Source organism: Lynx rufus, unplaced genomic scaffold (genome assembly GCF_022079265.1).
Source record: "Lynx rufus isolate CCGP_SWC_20201006 ecotype Redwood Valley unplaced genomic scaffold, mLynRuf1.p SCAF_13, whole genome shotgun sequence".
Taxonomy (NCBI): domain Eukaryota; kingdom Metazoa; phylum Chordata; class Mammalia; order Carnivora; family Felidae; genus Lynx; species Lynx rufus.
The window spans coordinates 1017536-1030580 of record NW_025814827.1 but is presented as its reverse complement, the minus strand read 5'-3'; the positions used below and the strand labels follow the sequence as shown (position 1 = coordinate 1030580).

Below are 13045 nucleotides of genomic sequence, written 5' to 3'. Positions count from 1 at the left end.
AACTTCCCTCCTAAAATAGCTCTTTCTATATCCCAAGATTTTGGACTGTCCTGTTTTCATTTATCTCCAGGTTTTTTGATTTCCTCTTTGATTTCTTGGTTGACCCATTCATTGTTTTGTAGTATGTTATTTAACTTCTGTAGTATTTGTGTTTTTTCTAGATTTTTTTCTTGTGGTTGAGTTCTAATTTCATAGAGTTTGATCAGAAAAGATGCATGGCATGACTTCAGTCTTTCTGAGACTTGTTTTGTAAGGGCACAGTTGATCTTTGGATTCAGTTATCTATTGCTTGGTGATGGCTTTCAGTGTAACTCATCAGCTCACCACCTCTATCTTCCAAACCATCTACTTCCTGAAATACATATTTCAGATAATGATATTCCTAGTTTCCCATTCATTTAGACGTGGAAAAGTTTTGATCATATAGTTTGATTCACTGTTGTTACTGTTGTTGTTTTAAAAGATAAGCTAGTCTTGGGGCGCCTGGGTGGCTCAGTTGGTTGGGTGTCTGACTTCGGCCCAGGTCATGATCTCATGGTTCGTGGGTTTGAGCCCTGTGTTGGGCTTTGTGCTGACAGCTCCTAGCCTGGAGTCTTTCAGATTCTATCTCCCCCTGTCTGTCCACCCCTGCTTGCATTCTCTCTCTCTCTCTGTCTCCCTCTCTCTCAAAAATAAATAAACGTTAAAAAAATTTAATAATATATTTTTGAGAGAAGGCACACATGTGTGAGTGGGGGAGGGGCAGAGAGGGAGAGGGAGAGAGAATTCCAAGCAAGCTTCCTGCTGTTAGCACAGAACCCAACACGGAGCTCGATCTCAGGAACCATGATATCATGACCTGAGCCAAAATGGAGCCGGACTTTTAACTGACTGAACCACCCAGTTGCCCTGGGCTGTGTGGCATTTCTATCTGAATACATTTTGGCTAGAGATCAGATACATAGTTCAAAATGGTTTTCCTTCAAAATTTTGTAGGTTTTATTTTCTTTTAGCATTAACTACTTCTGGGGAGAAGCCTGAGGCCCAACTGATTTTTTTTTTTCCCTCTTCTTATAGGTGATTTGCATTTACTGCTTAGAAGCTTAGAAGAGTTATTCTTTTTCCTTAGTGTTTTGTAATTTAATATGGATATTCTTGGTACTGATTTTCTGAAAATTTTTTCATGACAACATGGCTTCTTTAAGTTCTCAATTTGCTTTTTTTTTCATGGAAAATTTTTTGTATTATATGTTGCAACATTTTCTTTTGTCTTTTTTAATTATAGATGTTATTCATGCTTATATTAGGCCATCTTCATTTGTTCTTTATATTAAAAGCTTGTTACTGATACATAAATTTTCGTTTTTAAATTCTGCATTAACTTATCAAAAGACTTAGCGATTTATTTTTTTGCCATCTTTATTTGTTCCATGCTTGTTCTAATTCAGTTAATTATATGATGGTGTTACTTTTGTCCTCAGTTTGTTTCCTTAGCTTTCTAATCTTTTATTGTTATGTTGTTTTGTCATTTTTTTCTACCTTTAAATTCAGGTTTTTGTTAACTTCTATATTACAAAGTTTGCCTAGGGTATTTTCTGGTGTTTCGTGGGTTTTGTTTTCTTTCAGATTGGGTTTTTTTAGTTTCTAGTTAACTTCTTATCTATTATTTATTTATAGCTTTATTGAAATATCATTGACACATCAAAATTATATATATTAAGGTTTACAACTCGATGTTTTAATATACATACACATTGTGGAATGATCACAACCCAGCTAATTAACATATCTATCACCTCTCCTTAGTTATCATTTGTATGTTTGCATATGTGCTGAAAAGATTTAAGATCTCTCTTCTTAGCACATTTCAAGAATACAGTATTGTTAAGTGTCATGATCATGCTGCACGTCTCTAAAACTTACTCATCTTCCATCATTGAGACTTTGTACCCTTTGACCAACATCACAGATTGAAATTATTTAACTTTTGCTCACTTTTCTAATTTTATTTTACTTATTTTTGTCTAGAACATTAAGTCCCATTTCTTTTTCTTTCATCTTGATTATGCTTAATGTGTGAGCCCTGATACAGTATGATTCATTTTCCTTCAGTACTGCTGTTTGCCTTATACTTTTAGTACAGTTTGAGGGATGGTTATGTTATTATCCTACTTAAAAAAGTGGCCACGTGGCAAGATAAGTGGGAAACCTTGGTTAGAACTCTATTCAAATTCTTGTCTGAGATGTATAACTTATCTAGTGATAGGTTTTATTCCATTCAGCATGGATTCCTGGAGTCTGTTCTTCTGTCAGAGTCAGTCCCGGTGTTTACTTCCCTGTTTTAGTCCATCATTTTCACTGCAGCATGCCTTCCCTCTGGCTTTCAAGAATGAGAAATTTGATCCCAACTGACATTTCCCTGCTTTATCTTTAGCTAAACTTTACTCATAAAACTTCACTTTCTAGCAAAACTTGGCTGGTAAGTATCAATATATGTGAAGTCGAGGTGTAGTGTATTTTCCACTACCTTGTTCCTAATTGTCACGCATTTGGTATATGTTGAAGGAAAATGATGTGATGCTCACTTTAAGTTTTGTCTTCTCAAACTCATTAGAAACACATGTACATACCTACTTAAGTCTTAATGTAATTTATATAATTGCAATCATAATGAAATAAGTAGAACTTCACAAGATGTTTTTGTAAGAATCTTAATTTGTTTCTTGACCTAAAGCTATTTCATTGGCAGATCTTTATTCTAAATTACTCCTTACTAAGGCCAATGGATTTGTTATATACACTGGATTATTATCCATTTTGAGGTAAATATTAAAGGAAAAGACCCATATTTAATTTTTGTTTTCTTCCTTATTAGTGGTTTATATTTTTATATAATGACTGCTGTGGGGTTTCTTATTTTTGTGGTGTGTCTTAGAATTAACTTGATTTGAAACTCCTTTTCTTTGTTTTTATTGAAGGTAAACGAAATTGCCTTCATAAATACCCTTGAAGCCCAGAATAAGCGCCATGATGTCTTATCAAAATTGAAGGAATACGAGCAGAGGCTTAATGAATTACAGGAAGAACGTCAGCGAAGACAGGAAGAAAAACAAGCACGTGATGAAGCTGTTCAGGTAGAATTTATTCGGCAAGCAGTTATTGAGCACCTGCCGTATTCTAGGCTCTGAGCTAGGTGCTGATGATCTAAAATGGAGTGACACCTAATCTCTGACCCAAGGGTGCCTCATTTAGTATAGCACTGTGGAAATATGAGGTCTGATTGCCAAAAGACAATGTGTACCCCTTTAGATAAGGTAATCAGTGCTTTCGTCAGTACATAGCAGTCATAGAGTCTGAATCTCTAATCTTAACCAGATGAAGGACTAAATTGGACAGATTATTATCTATTCTTTTCTAATTGGGCTTTGTAAGAACAAGCTTCTTCCATTTAAAAAAGGAATGTGTTTGATTGAGTATATGTAGCCTTACAGAACTGGGCAATCTTTATGCTTATGACAAGGAACATCTGTCATTTATTGGGCAATCTTCAGATACTTTAATTGCTTGGCTCTTGACCTCTGTAGTGAACCCTAATTTAGGTACCGTTTTCAGGATAGGAAGAACTGTACTAATGTTTATAAACTATTTTAGATCTTACTTAGTAGAAAGTCTTGCCCACAAGACTCTTTTAGGACTTGACATTTTTGTTTGTTTGTTTGTTTAAACTGGTGTCAAAGATTTTATTCAACTCAATTAATTGGTGAGGGATCCAGTAAGATGTTACAACCAACGTGAGGGAGAATTCAAAGAATAGACCCATACGTGGGTGATCAGTAATGTTGAAATGAATTTGCTGAACAGATATAAAACTGTTCAACACTCAGAGGCAACAGTCAACAGATGACCAACCCTCCCCAAAATTGTATACATTACCATCATTTTCTTACAACTCACAGTTCAATGTATTAGCTCAATGAGACCAGCAGGCAGGGTGCACCCTGTGATTGTGTTTTTCGCAAATCAATGCCTTTCTCAGTTTTCCCATTGTTAAAGAGGGGTTTGTTGCCAAAGTATAAATGTCCGGTAAATTATTCTAAAAATGTGCTAAGGCTCTGGGTCATATTAAGTATGCTTTCTGAATTCACATTATATTTGCATCAAAGACTGTATTAGAAAAATAAATGTTTTTAGAGGAGGGGGATGATTTTGAGGTAGAAAGTATCCTCACATGTGGACATGCACCTACATGTAAGATATAAATTACAGTTATGTTCACACTGAAAAGAAACTTCTAATGGTATGGTGCAGAGTTGGCCTTTGAGTAGAGGTCCACAGAGAGGTTTTGAGGGCACAGAAATACTCAATTTTACTAATAAGGAGGATGATTTCTTAGGACTTATTGATGACATGGCTTTTCCACTCAATTGCAAACCAAATACAATTACCATCTCACTTTTATCAGTTGATATGGCACATTAAAACCAACACTTAAAAAGACTAAAGTGGTATAGGAAATACATAAATATAACATACATACATATGGGTAAGCATATACATATATGTACACATATTTTACATTTTTCAGCCAGGGTTTAGAAAAACTAAAAAGGAAAAGAAATGAACACAAATGTAATTTTATTTTGTCTTAGAAAAGGAAGTATTTTACATATATATGTGTGCATGTGTAAATACATACACATATATACGTACACAAGCACCCACATGCAACCATGTATGTATGTATATTTGTCATATATGACTATTACATGATTTAAATATAATGACATTGTATGATCACTTACATATTCTATATGATTATGTATATGAGTACTTTGATCTCTCTTTTGGACTATCTCTGCTGTTTCTCAACTGTGTCATTATGATTTGTCAGCACTAGCCAGAGTAAGCCAAGCCCACTAGGGATGAGAAGGCCAACCTCATGGGCTGGAAGGACTGCTCACATGGTGATTTCCTGGGTGGCATGGGTCACCTGAATGGGTGCAGTGGCCGTGGTGCCCAGAGTGCATGGTGGGCAGCTTATTCATAGGTCTGCAAACTGAACAGCTTTGGCTGGAAGTCCTGAAGGGAATCCAGCACCAAGATGGCTTTTGAGGTCAAGTGTTGCTACAGGTTTCCATCTGGAACCATGACCACCTACATGCTGGCTGCAAGGGCCGTCTCCACACCATTGAGAACATCTTCAAAGACAAGGCACTTCTCCATGGGAAGAGGAGGAGAAAACCTCTTTGTACAGGCTAGAAATAAGGACTTGACACTTTTGATGTAGAGAACAAATTTTGCAGTGTTCAAATATAAGTGAGGACATACTGTATTATGACCAATGTTTATTTGTTCATTCAGTGATCATTTATTGAATTACTACTAGAGTTAGGGAACAGGTCATGCAGAGCTTTGTTATGTTAAAGATTAGAGATGTTATTAATACTTCATGCTTCTTTTTTAAAAATTTTTTTTCAATGTTTATTTGTGAGAGAGAGAGAGAGAGAGAGACCGATTGTGAGTCAGGGAAGGGCAGAGAGAGAGGAAGACACAGAATCCCAAGCAGGCTCCAGGCTCTGAGCTGTCAGCACAGAGCCCGACATGGGGCTTGAACTCACAGACTGCAAGATCATGACGTGAGCTGAGTCACCCAGGTGCCTCTCCTGCTTCTTTATGTTACTGGTGGTTTTAGGAAGTTAAAATATCAATACATTTTTAAAAGTTCATTGATTATTCTCTACTATTTGTGGGTATTGGCAGGCATTCCTATATTCATCCCTGATCTCTATTTGATTTCAGTTCAGTGTCTTATTTTAATCTGAGTTCTAAGCTAATTTATGTTAAAAAAAATACGCAATGATTCTGTTTGAAAAACTTAAGATTTTCTTCTCTAAGGAGCAACAAAAGTTTTTATTTTTATTATTTATAAGTTGCTTCTCTATTAACTAATTAAATGAGTAAATAAAACAGGAAATTTGAAGTTTTAATAAGAGATGTCTTTTCAGTATGAGTGCTATTTCTCTGCTTGGGACCGTTTTATAAAAATCATTATGTTTTGTAAATTATGTGTTATTTTTGAAGAACCATTAGGCATTAATAATTCAGATATAATTAAGACACAATCCTTGCCTTATGGCAAACAATACAACACAATGTGAAAAGTGTTGTAGAGCTATGTATGAGCTACAGATTAACTCTGTTGGTAGGAAGGGAAATATATGAGTAATATTGCATATTTTGAATAGACATCTTAGCTTCATTTTTTTGCATTCACCTTATAGATCTGAAGATTTGAAATATATAGTTATCTTCCATTTAAAAATGATGACTCTTGGGGCGCCTGGATGGCTCAGTAGGTTAAGCATCCTACTTCAGCTCAGGTTGTGATCTCACAGTTTGTGGGTTTGAGCCCTGCGTCAGGCTCTGCTGACAGCTTAGAGCCTGCAGCCTGCTTTGGGTTCTGTGTCTCCCTCTGTCTCTCTGCCCCTTCTCTGCTTGCACTCTGTGTCTCTCTCTCTCAAAAATAAATAAACATTAAAAACAAAATAATGACTCTTATTTCACAAATTGGGACATTTATTAAAGCCAGAAGGAAAGCAGTTCTTTCCTGAAAGTAGTAAGGAATTTCCTGTACACACTAGCACTTTAAAGTTGTTTTGACTGCTTAGAATTATTTTTCTAATTAAAGGGGTGCCAAGGTGGTTCAGTAAATTGAACATCAGATTTCAGCTCTGGTCATGATCTCACAGTTGTGGAATTGAGCCTTGCGTCAGGCTCTGTGCTGACAGCATGGAGCCTGCTTGGGATTTTCTCTCTCCTTTCTCTCTGCCTCTCTCCTGCTCACACACTCTCTCTCTCTCAAAATAAACATATAAAAAATTTGGAAATTTCCTATGGATTTAATTTTCAATGAAAAATTAAAAACCCATCAAGTTTAGTCAACCTATACTGATATTAGAAAAGTCCTTTGAGGTGCCTGGGTGGCTCAGTCAGTTAAGCATCTTACTTCAGCTCAGGTCATGATCTCGCGGTTTGTGAGTTCAAGTCCCGTGTTGGGCTCTGTGCTGACAGCTCAAAGCCTGGAGCCTGCTTTGGGTTCTGTGTGTCCCTCTCTCTCTGCCCCTCCCCTGCTCATGCTCTGTCTCTCTCTCAAAAATAAATAAATATTTAAAAAAATTAAAAAGAAAAGCCCACTGGTAATGTATAACTTATTTATAATTAAAAAAAATTTTTACCTGGTAGTCATTAGTAGATGTGCAAGGCACTAATGGCAAGCATTCTGTAGATGCAATAATAGTAAGGTCCTCTGCTTTTCTTTCACTATTTTACTTTTTAACATTCCCATAAACTGTTACAGGCAATTGTGACCCTTCTTTCTTGTGAGTAAAATACTAAGTATATGCTGTCATCATATATTCTCAATTTGCCATTTTAGTTATGTAAATTATTGGTTAGTTTTAAGTTCAATTTCCTTAGATATTCTGCCTGTCCTTTTGCCCTAGTCACTAAATTGTAGGCCTAAAGAGCGTATAGGGGTAGCAGTATCCATTCTTAGGCTTCCATAAACAAATACTGATTGGAATAATCAAAGTTTGTGGGGGTTTCAGAGGTTTCAGAAGGCTTAAGGGTTAAATATCTTTCTAACTCATTTGCTGCAGGTTGATACTCTCTTTATTTGTGTGTATATAAATTTATAATGCCTATTATTTTATAAAGTTATGCTTCATTTAAGAGATATTCATGGAACTCTTGCACTGTGCAAAATGCTTATGTGGGGTACAAAGTTTCCTATATTTAGGAAATTTAAATTTTAGAAAGGAAAATATGAGCTGAACTTAATAATTTTATTCATTAGCTATAGTTACCAGTTATCTTTTCCATTTATATTAAAAACAGAAATTAAAATATTGGATATTTTTTGAAGTCCAGTTATATCTATTGGTACAATATTGGAGTATCTGTTATATATATGAATAAGATCAAAAGTTGGCATTATATTTACACATTCAACACAATGGCTACAATTGTACATACACATAAATTATATATACCCATATATTTCATTTATAAGACCATTTTATAATTTTTGAAAGCATATTTTTGAAACTTTTGGTTTTACAAAGTATGAAATGAAAAGTTCTGGTTTAATTCTTTATATTTTATATCTAAGTTTATTGTATTTTATTGTGAAATTTGTGTTTTCACATGATATAGTTTTTTAAGGTTTTATTTTATTTCAAGTTAACATACAGTGTTATATTAGTTTTAGGTATACTATATAGTGATTCAATAATTTCATATGTCCCCCAGCGCACATCACAAGGGCACTCCTTAATCCCCACCACCTATTTTACCAATCCCTCCACCCACCTCTCCTCTGTTAACCATCAGTTGGTTCTCTATACTTAAGAGTCTGTTATTGGTTTGTCTCTCTCTCTTTTTGTCTTTCTTTTGTGTGTTTGGTTTCTTAAATTGCCCATATGAGTGAAATCATATGATATTTGTCTTTCTCTGACTGACTTAACTTCCCTTAACATTATAAGCTCAGTCCATGTTGTCACAAATGGCAAGATTTTGTTCTTCTTTATGGCAGAATAATATTTCATTGTATATATATATACCACATCTTTATCCACTCATCAGTTGATGGGCACTTGGGCTGCTTCCATATCCTGGGTATTGTAAATAATGCTCATATAAAGATAGTGGTGTATGTTTGAATTAGTGTTTTTGTTTTCTTTGTGTAAATACCCAATAATGCAATTGCTGAATTATAGGGTAATTCTATTTTTAACTTTTTGAGGAACCTCCATAGTGTTTCCCAGAATGGATGTACCAGTTTGCATTCCCACCAACAGTGTAAGAGGGTGCCCCTTTCTGGACGTCCTCACCAACACCTGTTGTTTCTTCTGCCTTTGATTGTATTGACATATTTTTTTTTTAATTCATTCCCATTCCCCAGGTAGCTCACATAGCCTCTCCCTGGCCCCTAGTCTTTATGATTAATGGAACACAGTGATGGTAGGTTCTCCTAATTACTACTTATACAGCCTTGTGCAAGTCATTTTACCTTAAAGACCCCCAGTGTGTTGTGATACTAAAATTGCTAATATGGGTAAATACTTAACAAAGTGTTTAGCATAGTAAGTGCCCAGTAAATGACAGAAAAAAAATACTAAGGCAGTTTAAGAGAACACTGAGGAGACATCTGAATACTTCTAATACTTAACTAAGCTCACTATGGTAACTTCATACCTACAAGAAACCCTATCTACCCCCGCAGAAGAAAACTTTTTTAAACTAGTAAGCTAAAAAGTCCCTACTTTTTTTCTTTTTCTTTTTCTTTTTCTTTTTTCTTTTTCTTTTTCTTTTTCTTTTTCTTTTTCTTTTTCTTTTTCTTTTTCTTTTTCTTTTTCTTTTTCTTTTTCTTTTTCTGTTTTTTTGGAGGGGGCCCAGGGAAAGAAGGATTGGGAACTACAGGGAATGTACTGATTTCCAGAAGGCATATGTGGTAGATTACAGACTACTGGAGGCATACAGTTAGATTTTAAATATATTCTTTACTGTCAGGCACTAATCATGAACTAATTGATTATAGCTCTTCTCATTACTAAGCATAATATGTGGAAATTTTTCTAGCTATATATAAGATCTCAAAAACTCTTTAAGACTAAAAACAACAATGGCTGGCACAGAAAATTATTTACAATGAAGAAAATATAAGCAAAAGAGTTTTCTCTTAAACTCACATTTATTTGCAGTTAAAAAAAAACCTGCATTGGCAGTTTATGGAATGGTAGAAGGTATTTGTTAATGACATATCCACAAAGGGTTAATATGCAATATATAGAAAGAACTAACAACACCCGAATATCAAATGATTCAGTTAATAAATGAGCAAGACATGAAGACATTTTTCCAAAAATGACATCCAGATGGCCAACAGAGACATGAAAAGATGTTCATCATCACTCATCATCAGGGAAATACAAATCAAACTGACAATGAGATATCACCTCACAACCCTCAGAATGGCTAAAATCAACAGCACAAGGAACAACAGGTGTTGGTGAGGGTGTGTAGAAAAAGGAACCCTCTTTTCACTATTGGTAGGAATGCAAACTGGTGCAGCCATTCTGGAAAACAGTATAGAGGTTCCTCAAAAAGTTAAAAATAGAACTACCCTATAATCCAGCAAATTGCACTATTGGGTTTTTACGCAAAGAATACAAAACACTAATTCAAACGTGCACCCCTATGTTTATAGCAGCATTATGTACAATAGCCAAGATACGAAGCAGCCCAAGTACCCGCCAGCTGATGAGTAGATAAAGAAGGTGTGGTATATATACAATGAAATATTATTCAGCCATAACAAAGAATGAAATCTTGCCATTTGCAATGACCTGGATGGAGCTAGAGGGTATAATGCTAAGTGAAATAAGGCAGTCAGAGAAAGACAAATACCATATGATTTCACTCATATGTGCAATTTAAGAAACAAATGAGCAAAAAATGAAAATAAAAAACAAAAACAAAAAACCAAGAAACAGACTCTTAACTATAGAGAACCAACTGATGGTTACCAAAGGGGAGGTGCATAGGGCAATGGATAGGTGAAATACAGGTGGTGGGGATTAAGGAGTGTATTTGCTGTGATGAACACCAAACGATTAAAAACTTGAGAAAAATAAATAATAGAAATGAAAAATAATATCATTAAGAGAAAATGAAGATGTGATAATACATTTTTTTCAAAGAATAATAATTTCAAGATAGTCTTGGAATTTACCCATAATTCTGTACTTGTAAATATGGAGATTTATATGTTGAAAAAGATACTAAAAGGCATTGGACATAAGATATAAATGTCAACAAATGGTTTTATGGAAACAAAACAAAACAAAGATATTAGGAACTTTGATGGGAACAAAATCTTTAAAAACATGACTGAAAAAAAAGAAAAAAAACATGACTGAAAATTTTTCTGAATTTTATAAAAAAAATCTTCATATAAAAAGTGTATTTAAAATGGCAACCACAAAAAATAAAACTATGTGCACAAGTAAAAAATGTGTCAGTACAGATAGTAATATGGTGAAAGTTATCAAAGTACTCCTAGTAGGCAAAAATGTACATAGTACATAATACTTCACAGTATTTTGATTAAGTATCTTCTGCCTTAATGTTGTGGATGATAAATAATTACTGAGAATTTACTATATGCTAGGCCCTCTGGTAAGTATTCTTTATGTATTACCTCATTTGTTCTTTACAATATCTGAAGATGTTAGTGATGTTATTATTTGTCTTCCAGAAAACTAAGGCACAGTTACAATACAACTAGACCAGAGTCCCTAAGCCAGTAAATAATAGGATCACGGAATAAAATCAGGGAATCTGACCCAGTGCCCACTCTTTTACCCACTATGCTGTATTATGATACCTTTTTCCTTGCCACAAGTTTTTCTCTTTTTTTCCATTTAACTCCTTCATGACATTTTCTGCATCATTTTCTGGTATTTTTGAAACCGTTTGTAAACACAAGACTATAGAAATGATTAACCATAAAGTACATATTAGGTTCTCACAGACTATGAATAACATAGTATCTGCTTCAGAGAGCACTTATTATGTGTAATACTGGTAAATGGCATATGAAAACCAGATTATCATTGATACTTGATTTTTTTTTAATTCTGTGAAGTTTACCTAGTAGTAAGGATCTACTTGAATATCTAAATTTATGTCAAAACTGTGCCACCTTTAATCATTTTCACTTTGCACATAATTCTAACATTTTAAAACATTTCTGACTATAGGAACGTAAAAGAGCACTAGAGGCAGAACGGCAGGCCCGTGTAGAAGAATTGTTAATGAAAAGGAAAGAACAAGAAGCCCGAATTGAACAACAGAGGCAAGAAAAGGAAAAAGCCCGTGAGGATGCAGCCCGAGAAAGAGCTAGGTACTTCATTTGCTATCATGATTTTGATGCTGATGAACTTTTTGTAGTGAGTGGATATTCAGATCAAGTCTTAAAGTCATTTGCTGTCATGTGGTTTTCTAAAGAAAGAGTCACAAATACAGAAATGTAATGAATTTTGATTTCCAGGAATTATGTCATTGTACTCAAAACAGAAACCTTTTGAATCTCCTATTGAAAGGGAAACTTGAAGTATCAGTAGTTTTTGATTGCAAGAAATAAAATCTGATAGAAATAGAATTTGCTAGCTTAAGCAAGGGAGTTTTTTGGAAAATATCGGGAGTATAAGTAATAGGAAGTTAGAGGAACAGGCTTGGAAGTAATCAAGCATCAAAGGCTAGTCACAAGAGCCACACTGGTAGTATTTTGATGGAAACAGTCTAATCAGCATATTGCCACTCTATGATAAATGATCTTCAGCCACTGCTGCGTTTTAAAATCACTTGGTTAAGATTCAAAGATCTAGGAAAAATTTAAATGGCCAAGTCTAAGTCACTTTTGGTTGTTGTACACATTTCTGATGTGATATTCTCTGATCTCTTAATTGGGGCAAATTTAGTGGATGTGAAAAGATAGCTGTTTGTGGTTTTAATATGCTTTTTTGTCCAAGATTAGTAATAATCTTGGCTGAGCAACTTTGCTCATACTTACCAGTTACTCTTTTTTTTTTTTTTTTTAATGTAAAGTGCCTATTCAAGTTCTTTGTTCATTTCTGTATTGGGATCTATTGATGTTTAGGAGTTATCTTTACTAGATACCAATTCTTTGTCAGATACATATGTTGCAAATATTTTTGTAGGTTATGGCTTGCCTTTTCACTATCTTTATGATATCTTTTAAACAATTCTTTCTTTTTTAAAGTTTTTATTTAAATTCCAGTTAGTTAATATACAGTGTAATATTAGTTTCAGGTGTAGAATATAGTGATTAAACAATTGCATACAACTCCCAGTGCTCATCACAACAAATGCACTCCTTAATTCCCATCAACTATTTAACCACCCCCTACCTGATTAATATAATTCTTGATTGCAGTGTAGTATAACTGAACAGACTTTGTGATTTGTGCTTTTTTATCTTATT

General features: G+C 34.4%; 1 protein-coding gene across 5 annotated transcripts in view; it reads left to right on the top strand.

Moving 5' to 3' along the window:
• Positions 1–13045, top strand: part of SCAPER (S-phase cyclin A associated protein in the ER) — a 508319-nt gene that overhangs the window by 147061 nt on the left and 348213 nt on the right. For all 5 annotated transcript variants that reach the window (XM_047074743.1, XM_047074740.1, XM_047074744.1 and 2 more), the window contains 2 exons: positions 2958–3113; positions 11802–11944. In XM_047074743.1, coding sequence (XP_046930699.1) covers positions 2958–3113; positions 11802–11944 — 299 coding nt within the window. The remainder of the gene's footprint in view (positions 1–2957; positions 3114–11801; positions 11945–13045) is intronic.